The sequence below is a fragment of the Heterodontus francisci genome, chromosome 24 (genome assembly GCF_036365525.1).
Source record: "Heterodontus francisci isolate sHetFra1 chromosome 24, sHetFra1.hap1, whole genome shotgun sequence".
Classification (NCBI taxonomy): domain Eukaryota; kingdom Metazoa; phylum Chordata; class Chondrichthyes; order Heterodontiformes; family Heterodontidae; genus Heterodontus; species Heterodontus francisci.
Window position 1 is genome coordinate 50,427,609 of NC_090394.1, and position 25,502 is coordinate 50,453,110.

At 43.6% G+C, this 25,502-nt stretch overlaps 1 protein-coding gene across 1 annotated transcript in view; it reads left to right on the forward strand.

Moving 5' to 3' along the window:
* Nucleotides 1-25,502, forward strand: part of arhgdig (Rho GDP dissociation inhibitor (GDI) gamma) — a 59,842-nt gene that overhangs the window by 3,607 nt on the left and 30,733 nt on the right. The window contains exon 2 of the mRNA XM_068056850.1: nt 13,323-13,499. Within this exon, the coding sequence (XP_067912951.1) occupies nt 13,323-13,499 (177 nt within the window). The remainder of the gene's footprint in view (nt 1-13,322; nt 13,500-25,502) is intronic.

Genomic DNA, 25,502 nt, shown 5'->3' on the forward strand with positions numbered 1-25,502 from the left:
AGGCAGGTCCTGGCGAGGTGGGGAGGCAGGAAGAGTGTTGCTGCAGGGGCGCCCATTGCCTCTGGGGGGCCCCTCCATATACCATGGAGTCCCCATTAGGAGGGCACCCCCCAACCCGAGCCTGCAGGGAAGCCACCAGGGTTTACATGGTGGTCTTCCCACATGGCTGAGGGCCCACTGGCTGCTGGTAAAACGCCAGTGGAGGCAGAAATAGGCCCTTAATTGGCCACCTTAAGTGGCTCATTTGGCCTCTGAGTGGGAGGGCTGTCCTCCACCTTGCCCGCTGCTGGCAAAATGCCATGGCAGCAGAAAGACAAAGGGCACACCACCTCTGTCCATCCTCCTGATTTTTCAGGCCCCCCTATTCTGCTCCTTCAGACCCTGTAAAATCCCAGCCCTTACCTCCCCTCTGTCACTAACCATCACAGTGTCTGTTTGGCCACAGTTTTTTTATTCTTTCATGGAATGTGGGTGTCACTGGCAAGGCCGCCATTTGTTGCCCATTTCTAATTGCCCTTAACAACTGAGTGGCTTGCTAGGCCATTTCAGAGGGCAGTTAAGAGTCAACCACATTGCTTTGGGTCTTGAGTCACATGTAGGCCAGACCAGGTAAGGATGGCAGATTTCCTTCTCTAAAGGACATTAGTGAACCAGATGGGTTTTTACAACAATCGATGATAGTTTCATGGCCACCATTACTGAGACTAGCTTTCAGTTCCAGACTTCTTTATTAATTAATTGAATTTAAATTCCACCTTCTGTCATGGTGGAGATTTGGACCTGTGTCTCCAGGACATTAGAGTCTGGGCCTCTGGATTACTAGCTCAGTGATATTACCACTACGGTACCACCTCTACTTGTGCGAAGATCGAAAATAGAAGTCACCACAATATACACATGAACCAAACTTATGAATGAAATCATGCCATATTGCGTACAAAAGTCAACTAATCAGCCTTTTGCATTTCCTTAGTGCAGTCTTGTAGCCTGTCCTAGTGTTGCTATGCAGTGCTATCCCAATGGCTGCAGCATGGCTGTTGGAAAGCTGCTGTCTTTCAGTGGAGATATTGCAGATGGCCTTGGAGGACAATCTCAAGCAACTCTGGACTGCACCATCTTGACATGGAATGGTACAATCTGGGCTAGCTGGGTGACAGGGAAGGGCGCTGGTGGAGTGACAGGGGTGAAATCACAAATGCTGCCTTCCTGAGAGAGGACAGCAGCTTCATGTCCACGGATTCATTATCGCTCCCCCAGGGCAGCGGCACAGTAATCCTACTAATCGGTCGCAGGATAGATTGCTGGACTGCTGTAATACTATGCAAGCCTCTTTGCATACTGTAATCCACAGTCATGATGGCTGCAAGCTGACCTTGCATGACTTCAGTCTGCGCCACCACTACAGCACAAAGAGAAAGGGTGGCTGCTGCTTGTGCTGCAATGGAAGCAGAGACATCGGCCTCAGACGCTGTGTCACGGTTGGTCCGCAAGTTTGCAAACAGAGTTCGCCACCACTTTCACGCAGGAAAGGATTGGCTCCAAAGTCGTAAAATCATATGTCAAGTTAGTGTTGGACTCCTCTGTGCCCCTTGACATTGACAGCAGACTTTTTGGCAGGCTTCCCAATGCACCAAATATTTTGTTGTGCCTACCCATCAGTGTTCTTCTGAAGGCTGCCCCATCGAACTGCTCACCTGGGTCCTCTGCACCGGAATCCGTGTGCACCCTCCCCCTCCAGCGAGCTGGCACCTGCGCTATTCTTGTCCCCAGGCCTGGTTGCAGGCCACTTGTGCTTCACCATGTGCAGATCCTGCCCCTAGTCTATCCTCTAAGATATGTGCAGTCAGTATTCGAGCTAGTGGCTTTGCGTGAGAAATCAAGTGACAGTGCTGTTGTTTTAATTATCACTCTCTTCTTGTGTTCCTCCAATGTCTGGCCAGGTTGTACCTCTTGGGTATATGAAAGCAAAAAAGGGTAGGGTTGTAATAAGTGGAGGGAGAAAAGTAAGAGATGCATGCTTACAATATCTGCAGCTGGTAAATCAGAAGAGATTGTTGGATGAGGGATGTAAGAAGGAGGATTAGGTATGAGAATACTGTCATCTTCTATGGTTTGAACCCCATTGTTAGCCACTGCCTCAGCAATGGCCGTCCCAATAATGGCCAGTACCCTCTTGTTCATGGTGGGGTGGGGGGTTAGGACATGCAGGTGTGCCTGTCCCCCTCTGGTTAGCTCCTGCTGCCTCTGGTTGTGCATAAAGGGACGTGTGTTGGTGAGTGTGGTGCTATGTGTTTGGGTGATATGGCTGACATGGTTGAATAGCTGCCAGTTGGTGCATGTTGTGGGATGTGAGTGCGAGACTTGCAGCAGTGCTAAGTGTTAGAGGGTGAGGTGAAGCATATAAATGTTAGGTATGAGTCATGATTGATAGAGATTAGGTAAGTGATGGAGGTGTGGTGAGCAATCACTGAGGCTACTGGTGCCCTTGGTAGGATATGGTATTTCGAAATGCATTTACTGACCTAGACCACTCGTGTGAAGTTATTGAACTTCTTACAGCACTGCATCCAGGTCTTCAGGACTTAACTACTGGCATTGACCTCCACGGCTATCTACTCCCACTGCCATTTTACTGTGTGGCTGGAAGGTCTCCTTCCCCCTGTGAATACAGGACATCTCTCCTGCTTTCCACCTCCTGCACCAAGACCTCCAATGCAGCATCCAGCACTGAACAACATTCTCCCATGAGCGTTATGACTGGTGTTATTGAGAAATTCGAACCTAGTTGCATGAGTCTGTTGTTGCCAGATCTGATTGGGAGATTTTTTTCAAGGAGCGGTCAAGGGGGGGTGTTTCCCACAAAGATGTCCGATGGACTTCTTGAGTGTAGATTATGGAATCATAGAAAAATACACACAGAAGGAGGCTATTTGGCCCATCAAGTCTACACCAGTTCTCCCGAAGAAGAATACTGTTATTCCCACTCCCTTGCATTTCCCCATATCCCTGCAATTCTTTCTCCTACAAGTATTTATCCAATTCCCTTTTGCAGGTTGTTATTGATTCTGTATCCACCACCCCACCAGGCAGTGCATTCTAAATCTAACCACTTTTTGTGTAACAATGTCTTTCTTCATGTCATGATAAAGTAGGAAATCACAAAGATCATAAAAAAATTATACTTCAGGGCTCTGTTGAGTATGGATGTGGGCCAGAGGACTGAAGAGTAGCCAACATAACACCCATTTACCACGGCGCTAATCTGCATAAACCTTTGTAATTTTCCAATCCAAAGGCACAATTCCTGAATCTAGAGAGCTTTGGAAAATTATGACTAATCACAGAATTGTTACAGTGCAGAAGGAGGCCATTCAGCCCATCATGCCTGCACCAGCTCTCCGGAAGAGCAATTCACTCAGTCCATTCCCCTGCCTACTCCCCTAACCCTGCACATTCTTGCTTCTCATTTAAGTTTAATTCCCTTTTGAATGCTTCAATTGAACCTGCCTCCACTACACTCTCAGGCAGCGCATTTCAGACCTTAACCACTCACTGCAAGAAAAAGCTTTTCCTCATGTCACTTTTGCTTCTTTTACCAAATACTTTAAATCTGTGCCCTCATTCTCAATCCTTTCACAAGTGGGAACAGTTTATATCCATCTACTCTGTCCAGACCCCTCATAATTTTGAATACCTTTATCAAATCATCTCTCAGCCTTCTCTTCACCAAGGAAAACAGTCCCAACTTCTCCAATCTAACTTCATAACTGAAGTTCCTCAAACCTGAAACCATTCTCGTGAATCTTTTCTGTACTCTCTCGAATGCCCTCATGTCTTTCCTCAAGTGCGGTGCCCAGAACTGGACGCAATATTCCGACCGAACTAGTATCTTATACAAGTTCAACATAACTTCCTTGCTGTTGTACTCTATGCCCTTATTAATAAAGCCCAGGATACTTTATGCTTTATTAACTGCTCTCTCAACCTGTCCTGCCACCTTCAATGACTTATGCACATATACACCCAGGTCCCGCTGCTCCTGCCACCCCTTTAGAATTGTAACCTTTATTTTATATTGTCCCTCTGTGTTCTTCCTATCAAAATGAATCACTTCACATTTCTCTGCATTGAACTTCATCTGCCACTTGTCTGCTTATTCCACCAACTTGTCTATATCCTTTTGGAGTTCTGCACTATCCTCCTCACAGTTCACAATGCTTTCAAATTTCATATCATCCACAAAGTTTGAAAATGTGTACTGTTCACCAAGGTCTAGGTCATTAATATATATCAGGAAAAGCAAGGGTTCCAACACTGACCCCTGGGGAACTCCACGACAAACCTTCCTCCAGCCCGAAAAACATCCATTAGCCATTACTCTTTGTTTCCTGTCACTCAGCCAATTCTGTATCCATGTTGCTACCGTCTCTTTTATTCCATGAGCTATAACCCTGCTCACATGTCTGTTGCGTGGCACTGTATCAAATACCCTTTTGAAAGCCCATGTACACCACATCAACTGCATTACCCTCATCAACCTTCTCTGTTACCTCCTCAAAAAACTGCAGCAAGTTAGTCAAACATGATTTTCCCTTAAGAAATCCATGCTGGCTTTCTTTAATTAACCTGCATTTGTCCATGTCACTATTAATTTTTTCCCTAATTATTCTTACTAGAAGATTCCCCACCACGAAAGGTAAACTGACTGGCCTGTAGTTGCTGGGCTTATCTTTGCAACCTTTTTTTGAACATGTGTGTAACATTTGCAATTCTCCAGTCCTCTGGCACCACCCCCGAGTCTAAGGAAGACTGAAAAATGATGGCCAGTGCCTCTATGATTTCCACCCTCACTTTCCGCAGTATCCTTGGATGCATCTGATCTGGTCCTGATGCTTTATCCACTTTAAGAATGGACAGCATATCTAATACGTTCTCTTTAACAATTTAAAACCCTTTGAGTGTCTGAATTACCTACTTTTTCAACATTGCTCGGGTTGCAGCTTCTTCCTTGGTAAAGACAGATGCAAAGTATTCATTTAATACCTCAGCTATGCCCTCTGCCTCCATATGTAAATCCCCTTTATGGTCCCTAATTGGCCCCACTCCTCCTTTTACCACCGTTTTACTATTTATATGTCTGTAAAAAACTTTGGGATTCCCTTTAATGCTAGCTGCCAGTCTATTTTCATGCTCTCTCTTTGCTTCCCTTATTTGCTTTTTCACTTCCCCTCTGGACTTTCTATATTCAACCTGGTTCTCAATAGTATTTTCTACCTGGCATCTGTCATAAGCACACTTTTTCTTCTTTATCTTAATCTCTACCTCTTTTGTCATCCAGGGGTCTCAGGATTTATTTGCCCTACCTTTCCCCTTCAAAGGAAAATACCTCGACTGTGCCCGAACTATCTCTTCTTTGAAGGTAGCCCACTGGTCAGCTACCGTTTTTCCTGCCAACCTTTGACTCCAATTTATTTGCCCCAACTCTGTTTTACCCCATTGAGGTTGGTTTTCCCCCTGTTAATTATTCTTACTCTGGATTGTTCTTTGTCCTTTTCCATAGTCAGCCTAAGCCTGATGATACAATGATCACTATCCCCGAAATGATCCCCTACTGATACCTGATCCACTTGGCCCACCTCATTCCCAAGAACCAGGTCCAGCAGTGCCTCCTTTTTCATTGGACTAGAAACTTACAGCTATAGAAAATTTTCATAAACACACTCTCGAAACTCTTGCCCCTCACTGCCCTTTACAGCACTACTATCCCAGTCTATGTTTGGATAATTAAAGTCCCCCATTATAATTACTCTATAATTTTTGCACCTCTCTGTAATTTCCTTGCAAAGTTATTCCTCCCCATCCTTCCCATTAGTCGGTGGCCTATAGACATCTGCAATTTATTCCTAAAAAAAAATGTGACCATGCCAGTTTGTTATAAAAGCCCAGCTGGGTCATTATGTCCTTCAGGAAAGGAAACCTCCTATCCTTACTCTATCTGTCCTTTTTGTGAATTCAGTTTAACATTGGCACTGTTGACTCCTAATGACCCTCTAAGTGGCCTAGCCAGCCTTCTCAGTGTTTCAAGAACAAGACCCACCTTCACCTTCAGAGGGCAACTAGGGATGGTCAACAAATGTCGGCCTTGCCAGTGATGCCTAGATCCCGAGAACGTTTCTTCAAAAAGTGCAGAAAAGAGCCATGACTATTATGATCCCTCATATCAAAGGCTTGAGTTATGAGGAAGGCTGCAGAATCTTGTGCTTTTCAGCCTGGAAAAGAGATGTTTGAGGGTTTCTTCCCACTCAGAGAGTTGTGGGGATCTGGAACGCTGTACCTGAAAAGGTGGTGGAAGCTGATTCCACCGATAATTTTAAAATGGAGTTGGATAGGTACTTGAGGAAACTATACGGTTACGGACAAAAGGCTGGGATGTGGGACCAAGCATGACTTCCCTTTCAAAGAGCCAGCACAGGGACGATGGGCTGAATGGCCTCTTTTTATGTTGTAGGTTTCTATGATTCTGTGATTTTATGGAGATTTTTATAAGCTAATTTTGTTTTTGTGGTAGAGATACAGCACTGAAACAGGCCCTTCGGCCCACCGAGTCTGTGCCGACCGTCAACCACCCATTTATACTAATCTTACACTAATTCCATATTCCTACCACATCCCCACCTGTCCCTATATTTCCCTACCGCCTACCTATACTAGGGGCAATTTATAATGGCCAATTTACCTATCAACCTGCAAGTCTTTGGCATGTGGGAGGAAACCGGAGCACCCGGAGGAAACCCACGCAGACACAGGGAGAACTTGCAAACTCCACACAGGCAGTACCCAGAATTGAACCCGGGCCGCTGGAGCTGTGAGGCTGCGGTGCTAACCACTGCGCTACTGTGCCGCCCATTAATTATGGGTATGCAAAAGGTAAAACCAGAATACTACTTTGAATTGTAAGGATAGAACAAGGGAACATAGATTCAAACTAGTAAGAATGTATCAGCAAGTACTTCCCACTAAGATTTATCAGCATTTGGAATCAGCTTCCAAATCCTAGAGAAACAATTGGATACGACCGTACTTTAGGAATTTTCTGAATGGATGAATTAAACTGAGCTGAATGGTCTTCCCTACTTGTAATTGTCTTATGCTCTTGTAAATGAGAAAGCTTTGCATCTGAAAACCTATGCAACTCTTGCAGGGTGAAAGGGCAGGATGTAAAGAAAAAAGAAAGACTTGCACTGATATAGTGCCTTTCACAACCACCTGATGTCCCAAAGCACTTTACAGCCAATGAAGTACTTTTGAAGTGTAGTCACTGTTGTCGGAAACACGGCAGCTAATTTGTGCACAGCAAGCTCCCACAGACAGCAATATGTTAATGTCCAAATACTCTGTTTTTGTGATGTTGATTGTGGGATAAATATTGACCAGGATAAATCCCCCGCTCTTCTTCAAAATACTGCCATGGGATCTTTTACAAACCCCTGAGAGGGTAGACAAGTCCTTGGTTTGACATCTCATTCAAAAGATGGGCACCTCCAAGAGTACAGCACTCCCTCAGTACTGCACTGAAATGTTAGCCAAGATTGTTTTATTCAAGGGCAGGAGTGGGACTTGCACCCATAATCTTCTGGTGGAGGAGGTAAGAGTGCTGTCAACTAAGCCACAGCTGTGTAGTGTGGGAAAGCTAGTGCTTTAGTGCAATTGCAGATTCCGTCCCACTAAAAGAAGTCTAGGTTTCTAACATGATGTAATAGCAGATTCTGTCTCCCACAGGTGCAGTCTCAAGTGTCAGGTCTGTCAAGGGAATGGAAACACATCTGGTTTTGCCTTTTGTTTAAAACAGGCAAAGTATAAATTAACAGTCCAGTGCTTCTGTTTTTTCTGCTATCAGTGGTAGAAATACCAATTAGGCAGAATTATTTTTAAGTTGTTGCTTATTAAAAATAATTTGATAATCTATGGCATGAAATATTGCAAGAGTAAAGCACATTGTAGACCTGACCTATTCTTTTCCTGACACTGTGTCACTGACACAAAATGAGCTCTTTGGTTTATGCTGAATAACACTGTTATTGTTTTCTATGTTAGGCATACCCTATATAAGATGTATAAATTCACTCAGCTAGAAAATAGTATTTTCCCAATCTAACAGACCATTAGCAACAGTACCATTGCATTATTGTGCATCACTGAGAGCTTGCAATGGTTATAATGGTGTTACGGAAATATTAAGTTCTTAATAATGTAAAGCTGAAAGCATCACTTAAAAAGCATCTGCCTAAGGTAAGATAGTAATAAATAGAAGCAGTTTTTTCAATGTTTTTATTTAAATTGCTCCTTTTATTTCTGCTCATTTAAAAGATAACTTAAAAGATAAAAGATAATTTTCACACCATTGATTAACATAAATTTTTTCCAATATCTTTCCGACTACTTTCCTGGGAGTTTGATCCCATTGCTCCAACATATTAGTGTCAAATGTCTTACTACAGCAGATGACTCAATGGGGGTGTAACACAAAACAGGAAAGAGAATTGGCAGCCCATTTTACACTTTGTAAATCAGGCTGGCAAAGCACTATTTGTCGATTTGTGCTGTGCTCAAGGTGAATTTTACCCACAATACCTTTAATTTAATCCTATTCTTCAGTGTTCTGCTAAGGGACTTTGCACCATTGAATTTTGGACGTAAGTGAGTTATGCGATTAACTACAATATACCCAAGCCCCTTTGATATTTCACATCTGTCCATCCAACCCTCCCATCGAACAAATCTCCACCCACAAAACTCGCCACACCCCCAACTCACAAAAGGTGAGTATCCTCCAATTAGGCTTATTTAAAGGGTCTCTTCACACGGTGACCAGATTTTCAGGCACAACAGAAAAGAAAGCCATTTTCTGGTGTTTTGCTGCAACTTTTTGAGTGATTTTAAAAAAAATTATCCTCACTGAACTTGCACTGTATTTTCTGTTTCTTTTAATGCATTTTCATGACATAAAGATGAGTCATATTAAAAATTGAAAAGCTTCCCCGATTGCCTGGTCCTAAACATGCTGTGCCTGATGTGCATACTTAAGGAAGATATATATGGTGTGGAATTGGTGCTTTCCTGGGCCCCAACTGTTGCTGCTGAATTACGCACATTTACACCAATTTTAAATTTGGGTGTATTTTAATGAGGCTGGGAGGATACTTGAGAATAATTTGACATTCACAAAATGGGCACGACACTGGACGCATATAAGCTACTTATACATGATAGTTTCTTTAAAGTATTACAATGGTAGTCCTACATTTTTATTTCCTGCTTTTAAAGATCAGCTGAGCCATCAAGGTATTTGCACTGGCTTGGTACATAGAATCAATTCTAGGGCCTCCATTCAGAAATCAAAACTCCATTAGCATATTCTGTGGCCAGAATCTGATTTACAGGATTGCATCTACAAACTGTTCAGTGGTGTAGCAAGTTACTATTGACAATCGGACTGGGAAATAGAAAGTAACATGATGTTGAGTGAGCAGCCAAACAAACATGGAAAATGCAGATTTTTTGGGAAGAAAATGTGATGTATGAAATTAAGAAAGAAGAAGGACATGTAATTATGTAGTGCCTTTTACAACCTCAGGATGTTCCATAGCATTTTGCAGCCAATGAAGTACTTTTGAAGTGTAGTCACTGTTATAATGGAGGAAACACCAATTTACACATTGCATGGTTCCACAAACAGCAATGTATTGTGACGAAATCACACCTGCCAAATGGAAACATATCAATTTCATCATATGGAACACTATTTGAACTTTTACTGGACATTGAACATAAGCTGTTTAAAAAGACCACAGAATTGAATGACTGAAAACATGGCTGCACATTTGCATTCTGAGAGACAGTTGCATAACAAGATGATGGGAGTGCTCCCGATTCAATTAGCAAGTTTGGGCTGGGCAACAGTGATCTTCCACATCTTGTCTGTGTGCGAGCCAGCACTCCACCACCACCCCCACCACCCCCCACCCACCTCACAGAGTGTGTCTAATAAGCTTTGAAGAATCAACAACCCTTGCAGGCAATGCCGTGTCAAACAAAGAGCTAGTCACATGACTAATCTGCTGGCCAACCTGGGAATTGATTGAATTGTGCCTCACAGAAAGGTTTGGGGTAGACTGCAATTGACCTTTAAGAAGAAAGCACCCCGCCCCTCTCTCTGTCTCTCTCTCCAGCAAAGTTCCAGGGACCCATGGAAGCAGCTTAAGAGGACTTCTTCAGCCTTCTGGTAACAGCGAAACAAGTTTGAAAGTATGCACTGGGCCCCAACGAGAACTGCAATTCTTAACTTCATTCAAGGTCTTTACATCCAAACCAAAGACAGTAACTGAATTCCATTTACTACTCCAAACCCTCCCTCTTTAGTTATTTCTCCTCCTTTGTATCTATTTGTGTGTGTGTGTTTATCATGTATGCATGCTAGTGTAAATGTGTCGTGTAGTTTTAGTAGTTTTAACAGAGGTAGAGTGTTAATGTTAATAAACTTACATCTATCCTGCTTAAACCTAAGAAAGCCTGTCTGATTGGTTTGTTTACAATTACAATTAGAAAGCAGGGAGCAAGGACTCACTGAGGTGAAGCTAAAGACACTTTTTTAAAAGTTAAACCCTGTTACGGCCAAACCAGGAAAGGGGCGAGAGGGGAGCCTGAGATCCCTTCCTCACCTGGTCGTAACAGAATAAATGACCATATTATCTGCATTAGGCTTTGGTTGACAGATAAATGTTGGCCTGGTTGCCAGGAGAACTCCCCTGCTCTTCTTCCATTAGTGCCATGGGATATCTCACATCCACCTGAGAGAGCAGATGGAACCTTGGTTTAACTTTTCATCTGAAACGCAGTACCTCTGACAGTGCTGTATTCTTTCAGTACTGCCCAGAAATGCCAGCTTAGATTATGTGCTTATGCCTCTGGAGTGGAGCTTGGACACAAAATCATTCTGACTCAGAGGCAAAACTGCTGCCACTGAGTCAAGATGGTGACCTAAAGGGCAATTTAACACGGGCGAGTGGATTGAATTGCATGCAAGTAGGGAACCCTGGATCCTTCCCCTACACCAAGATTCCTGACTGAATGTGAGGCACATTGTAAGGTGTCCCGAGACCAGTTCAGATACCTGAACCTCTGCTTCAGCATCCCTATCGTGTGATCAAGATTCATCCTGGTAGTTCCCTGGCTTTGATTATACCTGTGTTGCAGTGGGATATATGGGAGCCACATGTGTAGGGTTATCTCTTGCCGTAGCAGCTGTCTTGCCACATTCCTGGAAGTCTTCAAAATTGGGAGGAATGGTAGAGTTCCACAGGATAAATACCCAACAACCTAAATGTAATGGCCTTGACTTTGCGGTGGTGGTGATGATGCAAAACTGTTAGCATTTGTCGTCATTACTCCACCGAAACTGACAGCAACTTTGGGGGTCTGCACATGTGCAGAATAATGCGAAAATCCAAAGTTCCGGTCAGTGATTCTACACCTTTCCAGTGAGTATGCTGTTGGGAGCCCCCAGACTGCAATCCCTAAGCAATCAGTGAAACTTCCACTTTTACGCTGTTAGTCTCACTGTAAAAACAGTTGTAAAAGTTACACCTTGTTGAATGAGGTGTAACTGGGCTTTTAATGGTGAACTACATTCATCATTACTGCCAAACCTTCACTGGCCCTGAAAAGTTAATATTATCCTTGTGGAATGTCAAATTTCTCTTAAGATAAAAAACAGCCATGTATTTAAAAAAGCTTGTTGATAATATTTTAGCTTCTACCTTAATTCAATCATAATCATTTATTTTGCTATCGAAAATGTCAATTATAAATGAAGGATAATCAGTGCTTTTAACTTTCTGGTTTGCTGTCTATGAGAATGCTTCAGTGTGATTGTTTGCCTTCCCTGCTTGATGACATCATTGCTGGTAGATACCTGGAGATCACCTTGACATGGTGCCAGATTTAAACTGCATTGGGAAAGTGGAAAACCACATCAAAGAGATGGCTGGATCTGTGTGGGAAATTTTCTTCGAGGTCAGTGGCGAGTGCCGTTGCTTCACCACTGACGGCAAGCTCTATCCCAATATATAATAATTTAGAGAAGTAAACAAACTAATGTTTGACAAATTGTAAGTTCCCTGGCTTCAAAACATTATATCGTAAAGAAGACATTATAAGTTCACTTTACAGGATTCTTTGTTCCTATAAAATGTTAATATACCCATTCGAAAGCAGTAACATTTCTCTCAGCATAAATGTCACTGTTAAACTGTCAAAACAAGCACTTTTAGGATCAAACCATTATGATAGGGCATGCACTTATTTCATGCTAATGAGCATGAATTTCATGGTCTTCATGCAGTGTTTCTTATTCAGCTAACTACTTAATCCATGAATTTGCAACCTGAATCTCTTGTCCCCTCCATCACGTTGCACAACATTGAATTAAATGTATCCTAAACTGCAACTAAAGTGAAATAGGATCCTTTTCTAATGGACTGCACTTATCCAGACAACATTTTTTTATATTTACGTATATTTAGCTAAATTGCTGCCAAGCTGCCTTTAGATAATTGCACAGACTCTGTGGTGTGGGAACACCAGAGAAAGCAGAAACGTTGTCTCATACAGTGTGAAAATATATATTGCCATCTTAGTCATGCTTTACACTCAGTCGCTGATGTTTGCTGCCATGTTTTATCAGTGGCTCTGCACTCAAGATGGCCATTAACATCACATTAAGGTTGTAAATACATCATGGGATCCTGACAGTTACATATTAATGAGGCAACCCCTGCCTGCGATATCACCACCAGAGCTTCCTCAAACCCAATTGTTAAAGTTGCAGCAGGAGGGGGTAGGGAAATGATTGGGACAGTAGAGAATTTAGTGCTATTTTAAACCTCCACCTTTCCTATTCTCTTGGGAGATTAAAATAATTTTGTGATTATTTGAGACATTAAACCTTTGTGCAATAGAACAGTTTGCCACATTGCAGACTTCACTTTTTAAAATCCGTTTGGCGATCTCCAACTTTGATAAGTGTATATTTCCAACCTAGAACTGCTGAAGTTCTTGAATTAGCACAAGCCCGAATGCCCATGGGGGTTAAACTACTCTCAACCCTTTGCACTCAAGTCAAATATTAATATTAAATGTTCTTACAGTTGATATTCACACTATGTGTAATTGGAATTTTCTATTCAATTCATCAAGAAGTATATTCAAAACCAACTACTGCAGTGAAAGCTAACATAATAAACCTGCGTACTTTTTGTTCTCAGATATTATGATAGACAAGGATTCAGAACTGTATCCTGCAGAGGAGGATGCCTTAGTTGACTCAAACTACAAAGCACCAGCACAGAAGACACTTAAAGAAATTCAGGAGATGGACAATGATGATGAGAGTTTGAATAAATACAAACAGGCTCTTCTTGGCTGTGGGCCCCAAGACATAGGTTAGTATTTGGTTGATATTTGAATACTAAGTTATGTAACAGTTGAAGGAATGGTAATCCTATTTCCTGTCTATAAACAGCCTTGAAGTAATGATTTCAATCCTTTTCAAATCTTTAATTCATAATTTCTTTAAATACTAAATGAGCTATTATGCAAATAGCATGCTAGAATAGCTGTCTCCCATGTATCAGCAAAAGTGATGTGAGGCTGCATTAGAAGATATGGAACAAGTGGAAAGGACACATTGTACTGCTGAACCATGGATTAAACTGTATCACAGATATCCTCAATGAAGAATGAAATAACTGGAAACTTGGTAAGGTCAGGATCTGAAAAGAGAAAAGCCAGGACCATATTTTTGGGTGGAGACATTTTATTAGCATTTAACAAAAGCATCTGGATACCAGGGGTCCCTTCTACCACGCCACCGACCCTTCCCCCTTCTCCTGCCACTCCCAAATTTAAAGTTTTCAGTTGAAAGTTTGTTGCTTTGTTATTTTTTCTTCGTAGAGCAGAAGGACAATCATGTCTAATAAGCTGGGGGGATATCAAAGCAATTTTAAGATTTGGGGTGGAATTTTGTGCTGGTGCCGGAGGTTTTGATGTCGGGGGAAACCGATGCCGAGATCCCCGTGTCTGCTCTTGCATGGAAGACCCGCCGAATTTGGTGCCAATCAGGCACTCAACTGGACAGCGGCGGGCCTTCGATACGATTTACCCTGTCGCTGTAAGTGTCGGCCTTGCAGATCTGTCAGCCAATCAGAAGCCGGCAGCTGCAGCGCCATCACGGAGGCGGTGGCTGCTGCTGTAGCTGCAGCGACCAGACATCAAGGAGCGGCGCTGGAACCAGGTTCAAGGTAGGTCAGAGCGAGAGGGGTCTCGTGGAGTGGGGGTCGCTGGGGAGGAGGAGGGGAGTTGGCAGCAAGGGCGGGGCGGGTGTGGCCCTCAGTGGGCCCTCCCTTCCTGATGCCAGGTCCCTCGTTCAAGCACTAAGTGCCGCCTGCCACATGGGGAATTGCGGCTTCAGCTGGAAGAGGCTGTTAATTAAGGGTTAATTACCCAGTTAAGGGCCTCAATTGGCAGCGGGATGGGATGGTGGCGGGGTCTCCCCTGCTGCCATCCCATCCGATCTTATGCTCTCCCTGCCTTCAAACCCACCACGGGGGAAAGCATAAAATTCCACCCTTGGAATGGAGTGGCAGGCCTGTGGAGGGAGAACAGGGAGAGGGGAATAGTCAGTCATCATCCATGCTAAGTAAAAGGAGGTAGAAAGCAAAATACAGCCTTTCATTTTACCTCTTCTCACCTCCTCGGTGGTTGTGCCTGAGTTGTAGAAAGCATGGGGGAGAATTTACATGGGGTTTTCCTGATCAGTCTCTGTAACTTCAGTGGAAGATTCATGGAAACCCAAAATCTGTCACCAGCATTTCAGCAGTCAATCAGGAGAACAGCTGCAAAAATTCACCCCATGAAAAGATGTTAGTTACTGTTAAATTCTTAGGTTCTTGACATTACGAGTTATCAAGTTTCTGCAGTGACTAATGAATTTAAAGTTTGCTTTCTAATTTTTTTTAAATGGCTTAGATATAATGCAGGCCTCACCCCTCCCTATCTCTGAAACCTTCTGCAGCCCTACAATCCTCTGAAATCTCTGTGTTGCTCCAATTCGGCATTTTGCGTACACAGGATTTTCATCATTCCACCAATGGTGGTCATGTCTTCAAATGAAGGAAACTGGCTAATATTCCAAACTTGCTTAAAAAACGCAATCTATCTAAAAACACTCATACGAAAATTATATGCAATATCTAAAAAAAAAATCAATTCAATTCAAAAATCCAATTCTCTCTCTCATGTCCTGTACTACCTTACTTGTTCAGGAGGCCTCACTGGTTCTCTGACTTCTATCGTAGGATTTCCTTCTGATATAGCCTCAGCTTTTCATTTAGCTGTGCTCTGAGAGCTCCCATTGTTCACTTAGGGGTTCTTATCTATTGAGCCAGATTTTGCTGAACAATAACTGTGTCTGAATGCCACACGACATTCATATTAATAGGCAAAGGTCAATTTAAATTTTTTTCTTATTTTTCCTTTCTCTTTTTATCTCTCTTTCTCTTAATTCAATCTTTCCTTCCCTCTCTTTATTTCTCTTTCTGTACCTGATTTGACATTGAATTCACCTCTTCAGTTCACCCTCCTTCTCAGTGTTTATTTCTCAATTCTTAAATCTCATTGGTTAATAGGATACACTGTTTGTCCTGTTGTTCACCATAAAGGCTTGCTCGGGTCTGCAAATGAAACCCGACCCGAGCCCGACAAAACCACATCCGACCCGAACCTGACCAGGCCCGAGTCCTTTCATTTTGACGCGCGCCCGACCCGACCCGATCCGACCCGACCCGACCCGACCACTGGAATAAAGTTGGTTAAAGAGGTTGCGCCCTACCTTCAATGGAATCGCTCATTGAAGACTCGTGTGGAGTGTTTCCTTGACGTCCTGGCTGTCACTGTGTCCGACCCGGCCCGATCCGACCCAAGCCGAGCCCAAATGCCGAACCCAGAAGAGCAACCCGACCCGAACCCGACATATGTGGTCGGGTTCGGATCGGGTAGCCATGCTCTAGTTCACCAATGTCCTGTTGCCTTTGCTGCATTGTTATCAGCTTGTACTTCCTGCAAATCTGTGGGCAAAATTTTTAAAAATCTATACATGCACTAACAAGTCTAACTAACAGAGCATGCCATGAGATACCTCACTCCAGCAAAATCCAGCTCAATATGCTTTTTCTACATGTTCAACCTTTCTATACTGGCCACATGCATCATTTTCTAGTACATGTCCTTCCTTACTGTTTGTGCTCTTTTCTCTTCCCCTTTCCCACAGCCCTCTTTCCTATACCTTCACTCCTTTATTGCTGTAAAAATTGAGAATTTGCGAAGAAGCTGACCAAGATTTCAGCTACTTCCCTTTATACATGCCTGGCCTGGGACTGCTGATTAAATAATAGCAGTCCCATTACATTTCAGTGCGTATATCTATTTACTTCACTGATAATACAATATAGTTTTATTATAAATACACCTGAAATTTCTATATGAAGAACTTTATGGCTTTCTGGATTCTTTTAAATGATTATATATTTAAAGGCAATTATAGATTATAGATCCAACTTAATCAGAGAGTGAGTTTACAACCAAGTTGTCCCCAAAATATTATATTCAAATTGAATTATAAATTATAGTAAAATAATTTCACTAAGCAATTTAAATCTTCTGAGCCATAAAATTCTTTGTGGGACCAGTTATCTGCTACACAATATATCGACTAAGGGCATTTTGAACGTTGAAGAATGCTGATCACTCTTCCTCACACCAATTTAATTATTCAGTTTATATAATTCTGAAGAAGCAGTCCCTGACTTCACTAATGAAACATTTGAACTTTTTTGGGGGGTTTTTGGTGAAAGGATGAAAACAGGCGCTAAGTGGATGCTGTGCTAATAAGACATGTTTGTTCGAAAGGCTGGCAATTTTGGGGCTAATTGATGATTACCATGATTTAAATGTGCCTGGAGGCACTAAAACAGACAACTGCACATTTAGCACTCAAGCGCTGATTAAAAATAATTTTTGTGGAGCAGTATATGTGGGCTCCACACTTCCACTGACGATGTGAACTGTGCTAGATGATTTCAGGATGCCTCAGGGACAGAGGGTGAGGGCGCACAGGTTCACAGATGCAACACTGGAAGTCCTGGTGGAGGAGGTCCAGAGGAGGACTGATTTCCTGTATGCCCGGGAGGAAGGAATCCACCTTGCCTTCCTGTCCCTCCTGTCTCTTTCTCTTGCAGGATCTGGTGCTGCTCTACCTGTCCTCATGTTCTCCTCCCATTCCTCCTGTAGACCAAGTCAAACCACTAGTAAGATGCCCATGACAAAGCGCTCCCTTTCTTTTGGTGACTCCTATAAGGTAGAATGGCACAGCACTTACTCTATTTAAGTGGTTTTGAGAATTTGCTGCATAAATGTTGACAGAGTGTTGGTGAAGTCTTGACAAGGTGTCGCAGAGTTTCCTGACGTGTTTTGAAAGTCCTCCACAGCTCCAGCAGCCAGGGAACAGTAAAAGGTGAGCATGCCTTTATGTATTGTTGGAAATCCTCAACAATGACTTGTTTACTCTATTTAGCTGACTGCTGTTAGGAGAGGACATTAGGTCAAATGCTATCCACCAAAATTGCACTAAATATAGGCTAAACTGGCATTTTTGCTCAAGACCCTATCTTAGCCACCTCGGAGGCTCTTTAGTACTGAAAGGAGGCAGCAAAAACCGCCCCTCAGTTTTCTGTCAGTAACTTTACTGAATTTAGTTTTACGAACATATAAACATACAAATTAGGAACCGAAGTAGGCCATTTGGCCCCTCAATCCTGCTCCGCCATTCAATAAGACCATGGCTGATCTGTTTGTGTCTCGAATTCCACACTCCCATCTACCCCGATAACCTTTGATTCCTTTGCCTAACAAGAATCTAGCTACCTCTGCCTTAAAAATATTCAATGACCCAGCCTCTACCACCTTCTGAGGCAAAGAGTTCCAAAGTCATACAACCCTCTGAGAGAAAAAAATGTCTCCTTATTTCTGTCCTAAAATAAAAGGGTGACCCCTAATTTTAAAACAGTGCCCCCTAGTTCTGGACTCACCTACAAGAGGAAACATCCTTTCCACATCCACTTTGTCAAGACCATTCAGGATCTTTTAAACTTCCATCAAGTCTCCCCTCACTCTTCTAAACTCCAGTGAAAACAAGCCCAGTCTGTCCAACCTTTTCTCATAAGACAACCCGCTCATTCCAGATATCAATCTAGTAAACCTCCTCTGAACTGCCTCCAATGCATTGACATCCTTCCTTAAATAAGGAGACCAAAACTGCACACAGTTTTAATATAAAGTGACTAGAAGAAAGATAGCCTCAAATAATGCGTGAACACTGGCTTTGTAAGATTTGTTAAATTGTTCCCCATTTTCTGACCGAACCTTCCGACAGTGATGTGAAGTGTAAAATCAGGCTCAATTCTGACTGCCTGCTTGTTCTAATGTCTTGCTCTGCCTCCTTTTTCTTGTGATTGTATAAGACTAAGCTTCCTGCAGTTTGAATCTCTGTAAAAAAATGAACCTTACAGCTTCCTTTTTGTATGCCTGCTTGCAAAATACTAATAAGTACTTTATGCAAATCATGTGTGAAGGGATGAGAAATAATAATTCAATTGGACCAGAGATGCTCTGCAGCAATTACGACTGGACTCCTACTAAGCATGTGATAACAGCAATCCCATTCACAACTTGAATTTGCATGATTGCTATTATTCTTAAAGATCAAGTATTGTTTATCATAAGACTAGCACAGTATTTTGAGGCATCTATGTTACTTGTCATGGCAGTTTGCTACAAACATTCCACATAGAACAATTACAAGTGAAGGACATGGAAGTGCATTTCTTAAACTGTTTGGTGACCTGCATTATGAGTGTATGTATATCATATACATTGTAATACATTTAACCATTACTCGGATTTGGACTTGAATTGAACAAATGAAAACACTGACAAAAGGTATAGTATTACAAAATTCTTGGACTCACATTATTGAACTACGTTCCAAAACCACAAGGATAAAAATAGCACACTGATAGTCGATGAACAGGTGAATATCACTGCACAGAACTTATCAATGATACAGACTGATCTGTCTCAATCAGTCTGTGTCTTTACTTTAATACCACCCCATCAAGAAGATCGCCCCCCTCAAATCCAAATCAGGGGACATAATCACTGACCAATGCAAACAAATGGACCGCTGGGTTGAGCACTACCTAGAACTGTACTCCAGGGAGAATGTTGTCACTGAGACTGCCCTCAATGCAGCCCAGCCTCTACCAGTCATGGATGAGCTGGACATACAGCCAACAAAATCGGAACTCAGTGATGCCATTGATTCTCTAGCCAGCGGAAAAGCCCCTGGGAAGGACAGCATTACCCCTGAAATAATCAAGAGTGCCAAGCCTGCTATACTCTCAGCACTACTTGAACTGCTATGCCTGTGCTGGGACGAGGGAGCAGTACCTCAGGACATGCGCGATGCCAATATCATCACCCTCTATAAAAACAAAGGTGACTGCGGTGACTGCAACAACTACCGTCGAATCTCCCTGCTCAGCATAGTGGGGAAAGTCTTTGCTCGAGTCGCTCTAAACAGGCTCCAGAAGCTGGCCGAGCGCATCTACCCTAAGGCACAGTGTGGCTTTCGTGCAGAGAGATTGACCATTGACATGCTGTTCTCCCTTTGTCAGATACAGGAGAAATGCCGCGAACAACAGATGCCCCTCTACATTGCTTTCATTGATCTCACCAAAGCCTTTGACCTCGTCAGCAGACGTGGTCTCTTCCGACTACTAGAAAAGATCGGATGTCCACCAAAGCTACTAAGTATCATCACCTCATTCCATGACAATATGAAAGGCACAATCCACCATGGTGGCTCCTCATCAGACCCCTTTCCTATCCTGAGTGGCGCGAAACAGGGCTGTGTTCTCGCACCCACACTTCTTGGGATTTTCTTCTCCCTGCTGCTTTCACATGCGTTCAAGTCCTCTGAAGAAGGAATTTTCCTCCACACAAGATCAGGGGGCAGGTTGTTCAACCTTGCCCGTCTAAGAGCGAAGTCCAAAGTACGGAATGTCCTCATCAGGGAACTCCTCTTTGCTGAAGATGCTGCTTTAACATCTCACGCTGAAGAGTGCCTGCAGAGTCTCATCGACAGGTTTGCGGCTGCTTGCAATGGATTTGGAGTAACCATCAGCCTCAAGAAAACGAACATCATGGGACAGTACGTCAGAAATGCTCCATCCATCAATATTGGCGACCACGCTCTGGAAGTGGTTCAAGAGTTCACCTACCTAGGCTCAACTATCACCAGTAACCTGTCTCTAGATGCAGAAATCAACAAGCGCATGGGAAAGGCTTCCACTGCTATGTCCAGACTGGGCAAGAGAGTGTGGGAAAATGGCGCACTGACACGGAACACAAAAGTCTGAGTGTATCAAGCCTGTGTCCTCAGTACCTTGCTCTATGGCAGCGAGGCCTGGACAACGTATGTCAGCCAAGAGCGACGTCTCAATTCATTCCATCTTCGCTACCTCCGGAAATACTTGGCATCAGGTGGCAGGACCGTATCTCCAACACAGAAGTCCTCGAGGTGGCCAACATCCCCAGCTTATACACACTACTGAGTCAGCAGCGCTTGAGATGGCTTGGCCATGTGAGCCGCATGGAAGATGGCAGGATCCCCAAAGACACATTGTACAGCGAGCTCGCTACTGGCATCAGACCCACCGGCCGTTCATGTCTCCACTTTAAAGACATCTGCAAACGCGACATGAAGTCCTGTGACATTGATCACAAGTCGTGGGAGTCAGTTGCCAGCGTTCGCCAGAGCTGGCGGGCAGCCATAAAGGCAGGGCTAAAGTGTGGCGAGTTGAAGAGACTTAGCAGTTGGCAGGAAAAAAGACAGAGGCGCAAGGGGAGAGCCAACTGTTTAACAGCCCCGACAAACACATTTTTCTGCAGCACCTGTGGAAGGGCCTGTCACTCTAGAATTGGCCTTTATAGCCACTCCAGGCACTGCTCCACACACCACTGACCACCTCCAGGTGCTTACCAATTGTCTCTTGAGATAAAGAGGCCAAAGAAAAAAAAAGGAAAAAAAACCCCCCATGAAACTGACCTCTGTCCAGCCCGTGTCCTTACTGTAACTCAATCACAAAAAACTGATCTCACTATTTCACCCAACTCTGTATCTATTGATTAAACCATGGAGACTAAAATGGTTTTCTCACCCAGTTGCCTGGTCTGATTCCACAAGCTTTTCCCTTATCCGATTCCTGCTCTGCGTACTGGTCAGACACCCGGGGACTGGGGAGAATTGTTGCTTGATGCGTTGGCCAACAGTCCGGCTATACAGCAATGAAACAAAGGGATAAGGCCCTTTCATCCTCTTCCAAGCACACCTTTCCTCATGCTCAGACCTTGTGGCGAGCAATGATTGGTTCCCCCCCACCCCCCCACCCCGCCTGATCGGCTCCGAGAATGGTCAGGTATGATATTACCCCTGATGCTAAGAGTCCCTTACCCGGGCTGACACTTACACAATAGGACAAGGACCCCCACCCACCTGGCTCTGGCTGTTACCAGAACTCATAATGGGGCCCATTCTGTAAATGGTTTGATATGCATGCATCCAGGATGTCTGTGATCAGGGCAAATACTTTAACAATTACTGGTGATCATTTTAACCATTACTGGTAATCATAAGTATCTGAGATGCTGGTGGAATGTTTGGTGGTAAAACACATCTCTTGTCTCCGGATACTGAGATCTCATATCCAAAAAAAGGATTTCCTCTGACTGAGAGGTTTTGGACAGACATGGCATCTCACCACCTTTTGAATACACAAATTTCACAACAAAGCAGGCATAGTTCAGAGAGAGAGAGAACAACTGATTCAGACACTCTAACAGGTACAGTGATTCTGCTAGTTGATCCTCCATGTTCATATTAATCAGTTCATATATGTAAGAGGCTATCACAATATGAGGGGCCTATTGAGAAATATCTAATAATGAACGTATAAGTTTATGTTGCCATCTCTTGCTGTTGCCAAGAATGAAATAAAAACTGAATAGTCATTATTTCATTCTTGGCAACAGCAAGAGATGGCAACATAAACTTCTTTTTGGGCCTCCTTATCTCTCTCGAGATAAGGAGGCCCAAAAGAAGTTTATGTTGCCATCTCTTGCTGTTGCCAAGAATGAAATAATGACTATTCAGTTTGGCGATCACAATATGAAACTGAGCAATTCAGCCATACCACAGCTGGTAGGATACCAGACCTAGGAGAATAGTTTTGTCAACTTGCTGTGAGCATTGCAGTATCCCCAGTTACTGTGCTGAATTTAGAGGAATCATTCACTCCTATTTAAAACATAGTGCTGTAGACTGTCAGGATATGAAAATGTAATTTGAGATTTAATGATCTGACACTGATTTCTGATCTTCTGAACAAATCTATATTAAGATTCTAATCATACCCATTTTCAACATTCTGCAGTGAAAATTATGTATTCTGACAATATAGTCCCTTTAAAAAACAGAGCCAAATTAACTCATTAATTCAGTTTCCGTTGATTCACAAGTATGCAATGTGTTTTTGCTTTTGCAGTATTGCAAGCCCACTTCAAATGTAAGTGTTGCTCAAAATTTCTCACCAAGATTACCGGCCAGTACTGCTGCCTGCCGCACCACATGTAAACATGGGCAAAGATGGATAATGGCAAATAGTCATCTGTCACTTTCCCCAACCCAACTTCCCAGACAACCATCACCATTTAAGTCGCAATATAAGGTGTATAGTCCTATCCCTGCAATGGATACTTCAATGGAGGAGGCCATTTTAGATTTCCTGACTGAAGTATCTGGAAACTTTGCATACACGGTGATTTTGGTTGGCTGATTGGTTCTTGGTTTGGCAAGTACCTGAAGACTTCTCCTGACAGGTTTTGTGAGTACTTGCAAAAGATAAATTTCCGAATTGAGGAAATGGATTTTTCAGTGGGAATCCCTCTATCCCTATGCTCTGAAGAGGATGAGGATACAAAAAAGTATCACTTGGAGGTTCGGAGTAAGATACCACAGAAAACATTTAGCATTTCTTTCCAACATGTTGATACACATTTCACAAGATTTATAGGTCTAGGAGGTTTTATTTATATTTCTCTGCCTGTCAGCACCTCAGAAGGCTGTACTTTTCCCAAATACTATTGTGAAGTTTTGACAGATGCTGGCTGAAGATTTGCAGCTCACTTCCATTAGGAGAATGCCATTGTCTGTAGCAGTGAAAGAGTCCTCTGCTTTGAGATTTTTTGGCCACTAGCAGACAGCCTTGGGTAACCTTGTCACGTTAGGCAGCAGCAACTGCCACTATAATGTATTATGCCCCAAATACTCCTAGTCAAATCTTAGAAGTCCTGTGAAAGTCTTTGCTCAGGTTGACTCTCAAAGCATCTGTTGAAGCAACGGTAGCTGCCAATCCAGAAGCCACCAGTGGCCTTTGAACCGTTTCTATGTGTCATATTGCCGTAGGAACCTGGACTGTCACTATATCCAGGATGCATTGATGAGCAACTTCCTGCAATGCTTTTCAAATGCCTGCAGTGGATTCCTCTCACTTCTCCATCATCTCAACCACATACGTGGAAAATGTCTCCATTGCCTGCATAAGTTTCTTGTTCCCAACTCATTGCTCTTTTAAAGTCTGGGTCACTAAGATCTGGGTTCCTAGGCTTCTCAGCCAAGGGCAACCACTGTTTCATCCACCATGGAAGGACAGCAATTTTATCTCCACCCTATTTCCTGCCGTTTCTGCTCACTAGAGTTTGGTGCCTCACCCAGTGAAAACGCACTTGATAACTACTTGCTCCCAAGTGGGTATATCTGAGCTGGTGGTAGGGTAGATAAAATGCCATAATAAAGTTGGTGAGGATGGATGAAAGTTATGGATCTTGATGACCTGGACTGTCCCTTGGTGGCCGATTTTTTTTCCTCCAAGATATCCCAAGGATTTCAAAAACACAAAAGCTTGATTAGCTGTATATATCCGAGTGTATCAGGCCTGTGTCCTCAGTACCTTGCTCTATGGCAGCGAGGCCTGGACAACGTATGTCAGCCAAGAGCGACGTCTCAATTCATTCCATCTTCGCTGCCTCCGGAGCATACTTGGCATCAGGTGGCAGGACCGTATCTCCAACACAGAAGTCCTCGAGACGGCCAACATCCCCAGCTTGTACACACTACTGAGTCAGCGGCACTTGAGATGGCTTGGCCATGTGAGCCGCATGGAAGATGGCAGGATCCCCAAAGACACATTGTACAGCAAGCTCGCCACTGGTATCAGACCCACCGGCCGTCCACGTCTCCACTTTAAAGACGTCTGCAAACGCGACATGAAATCCTGTGACATTGATCACAAGTCGTGGGAGTCAGTTGCCAGCGTTCGCCAGAGCTGGCGGGCAGCCATAAAGACAGGGCTAAAATGTGGCGAGTCGAAGAGACTTAGTAGTTGGCAGGCAAAAAGACAGAGGCGCAAGGGGAGAGCCAACTGTGCAACAGCCCCGACAAACAAATTTCTCTGCAGCACCTGTGGAACAGCCTGTCACTCTAGAATTGGCCTTTATAGCCACTTCAGGCAGTGCTCCACACACCACTGACCAGCTCCAGGCGCGTATCCATTGTTTCTCGAGATAAGGAGGCCCAAAAGAAAATACTAATGCAATTCCTTTGAGAAATAGTGGTTGAAAGTATGGCCAATGCTGCAATTTGACATTCTACCATGATTTTATGCTCTCTCTTGCCCTGCCTTTGTCAATCTAAGCTTGGCTACTTTCCTTTCTTTTTCCCCATCTCCTATATGCTTCTACTATGTGTCTGGTTCCACCTCATGCACACTCAAAAATTCAAGATTGGAATTGTACATCTTTGACACTCTTCCTTTGCACAGAGAGGGCTGAATTTTATGGGCCCCTGGGAGATGGGATGGGAGGTGGGGGGGGGCCCATATAATAGCGACGGAAGATGGGGGGGGCGGAGGGCCCGTCACCTTCATGTTATCCTGCAATTAAGTCGGGGACGGGAAAGGCTGAAGATGGCCTTCCTGCCCAGAGGCCATTTGAGCCCCTTAAGAGGCCAATTAATAGCCACTTAAGGGCCTCATCCTGCTGCTGCTGGTATTACACTAGTGTCTAGGGTTGGCGGGGGGGGGGGGGGGGGCTCCACCCCATGGGGAGGTCACCTAATAAAACAAGGCGGCTTTCCTACAGGCTTGGGGGATGGCCTCCTCCAAGAGCAATCTGTGACCCATGGGGCGGGGGACCCCAGCGGCAAAGGCCACCCT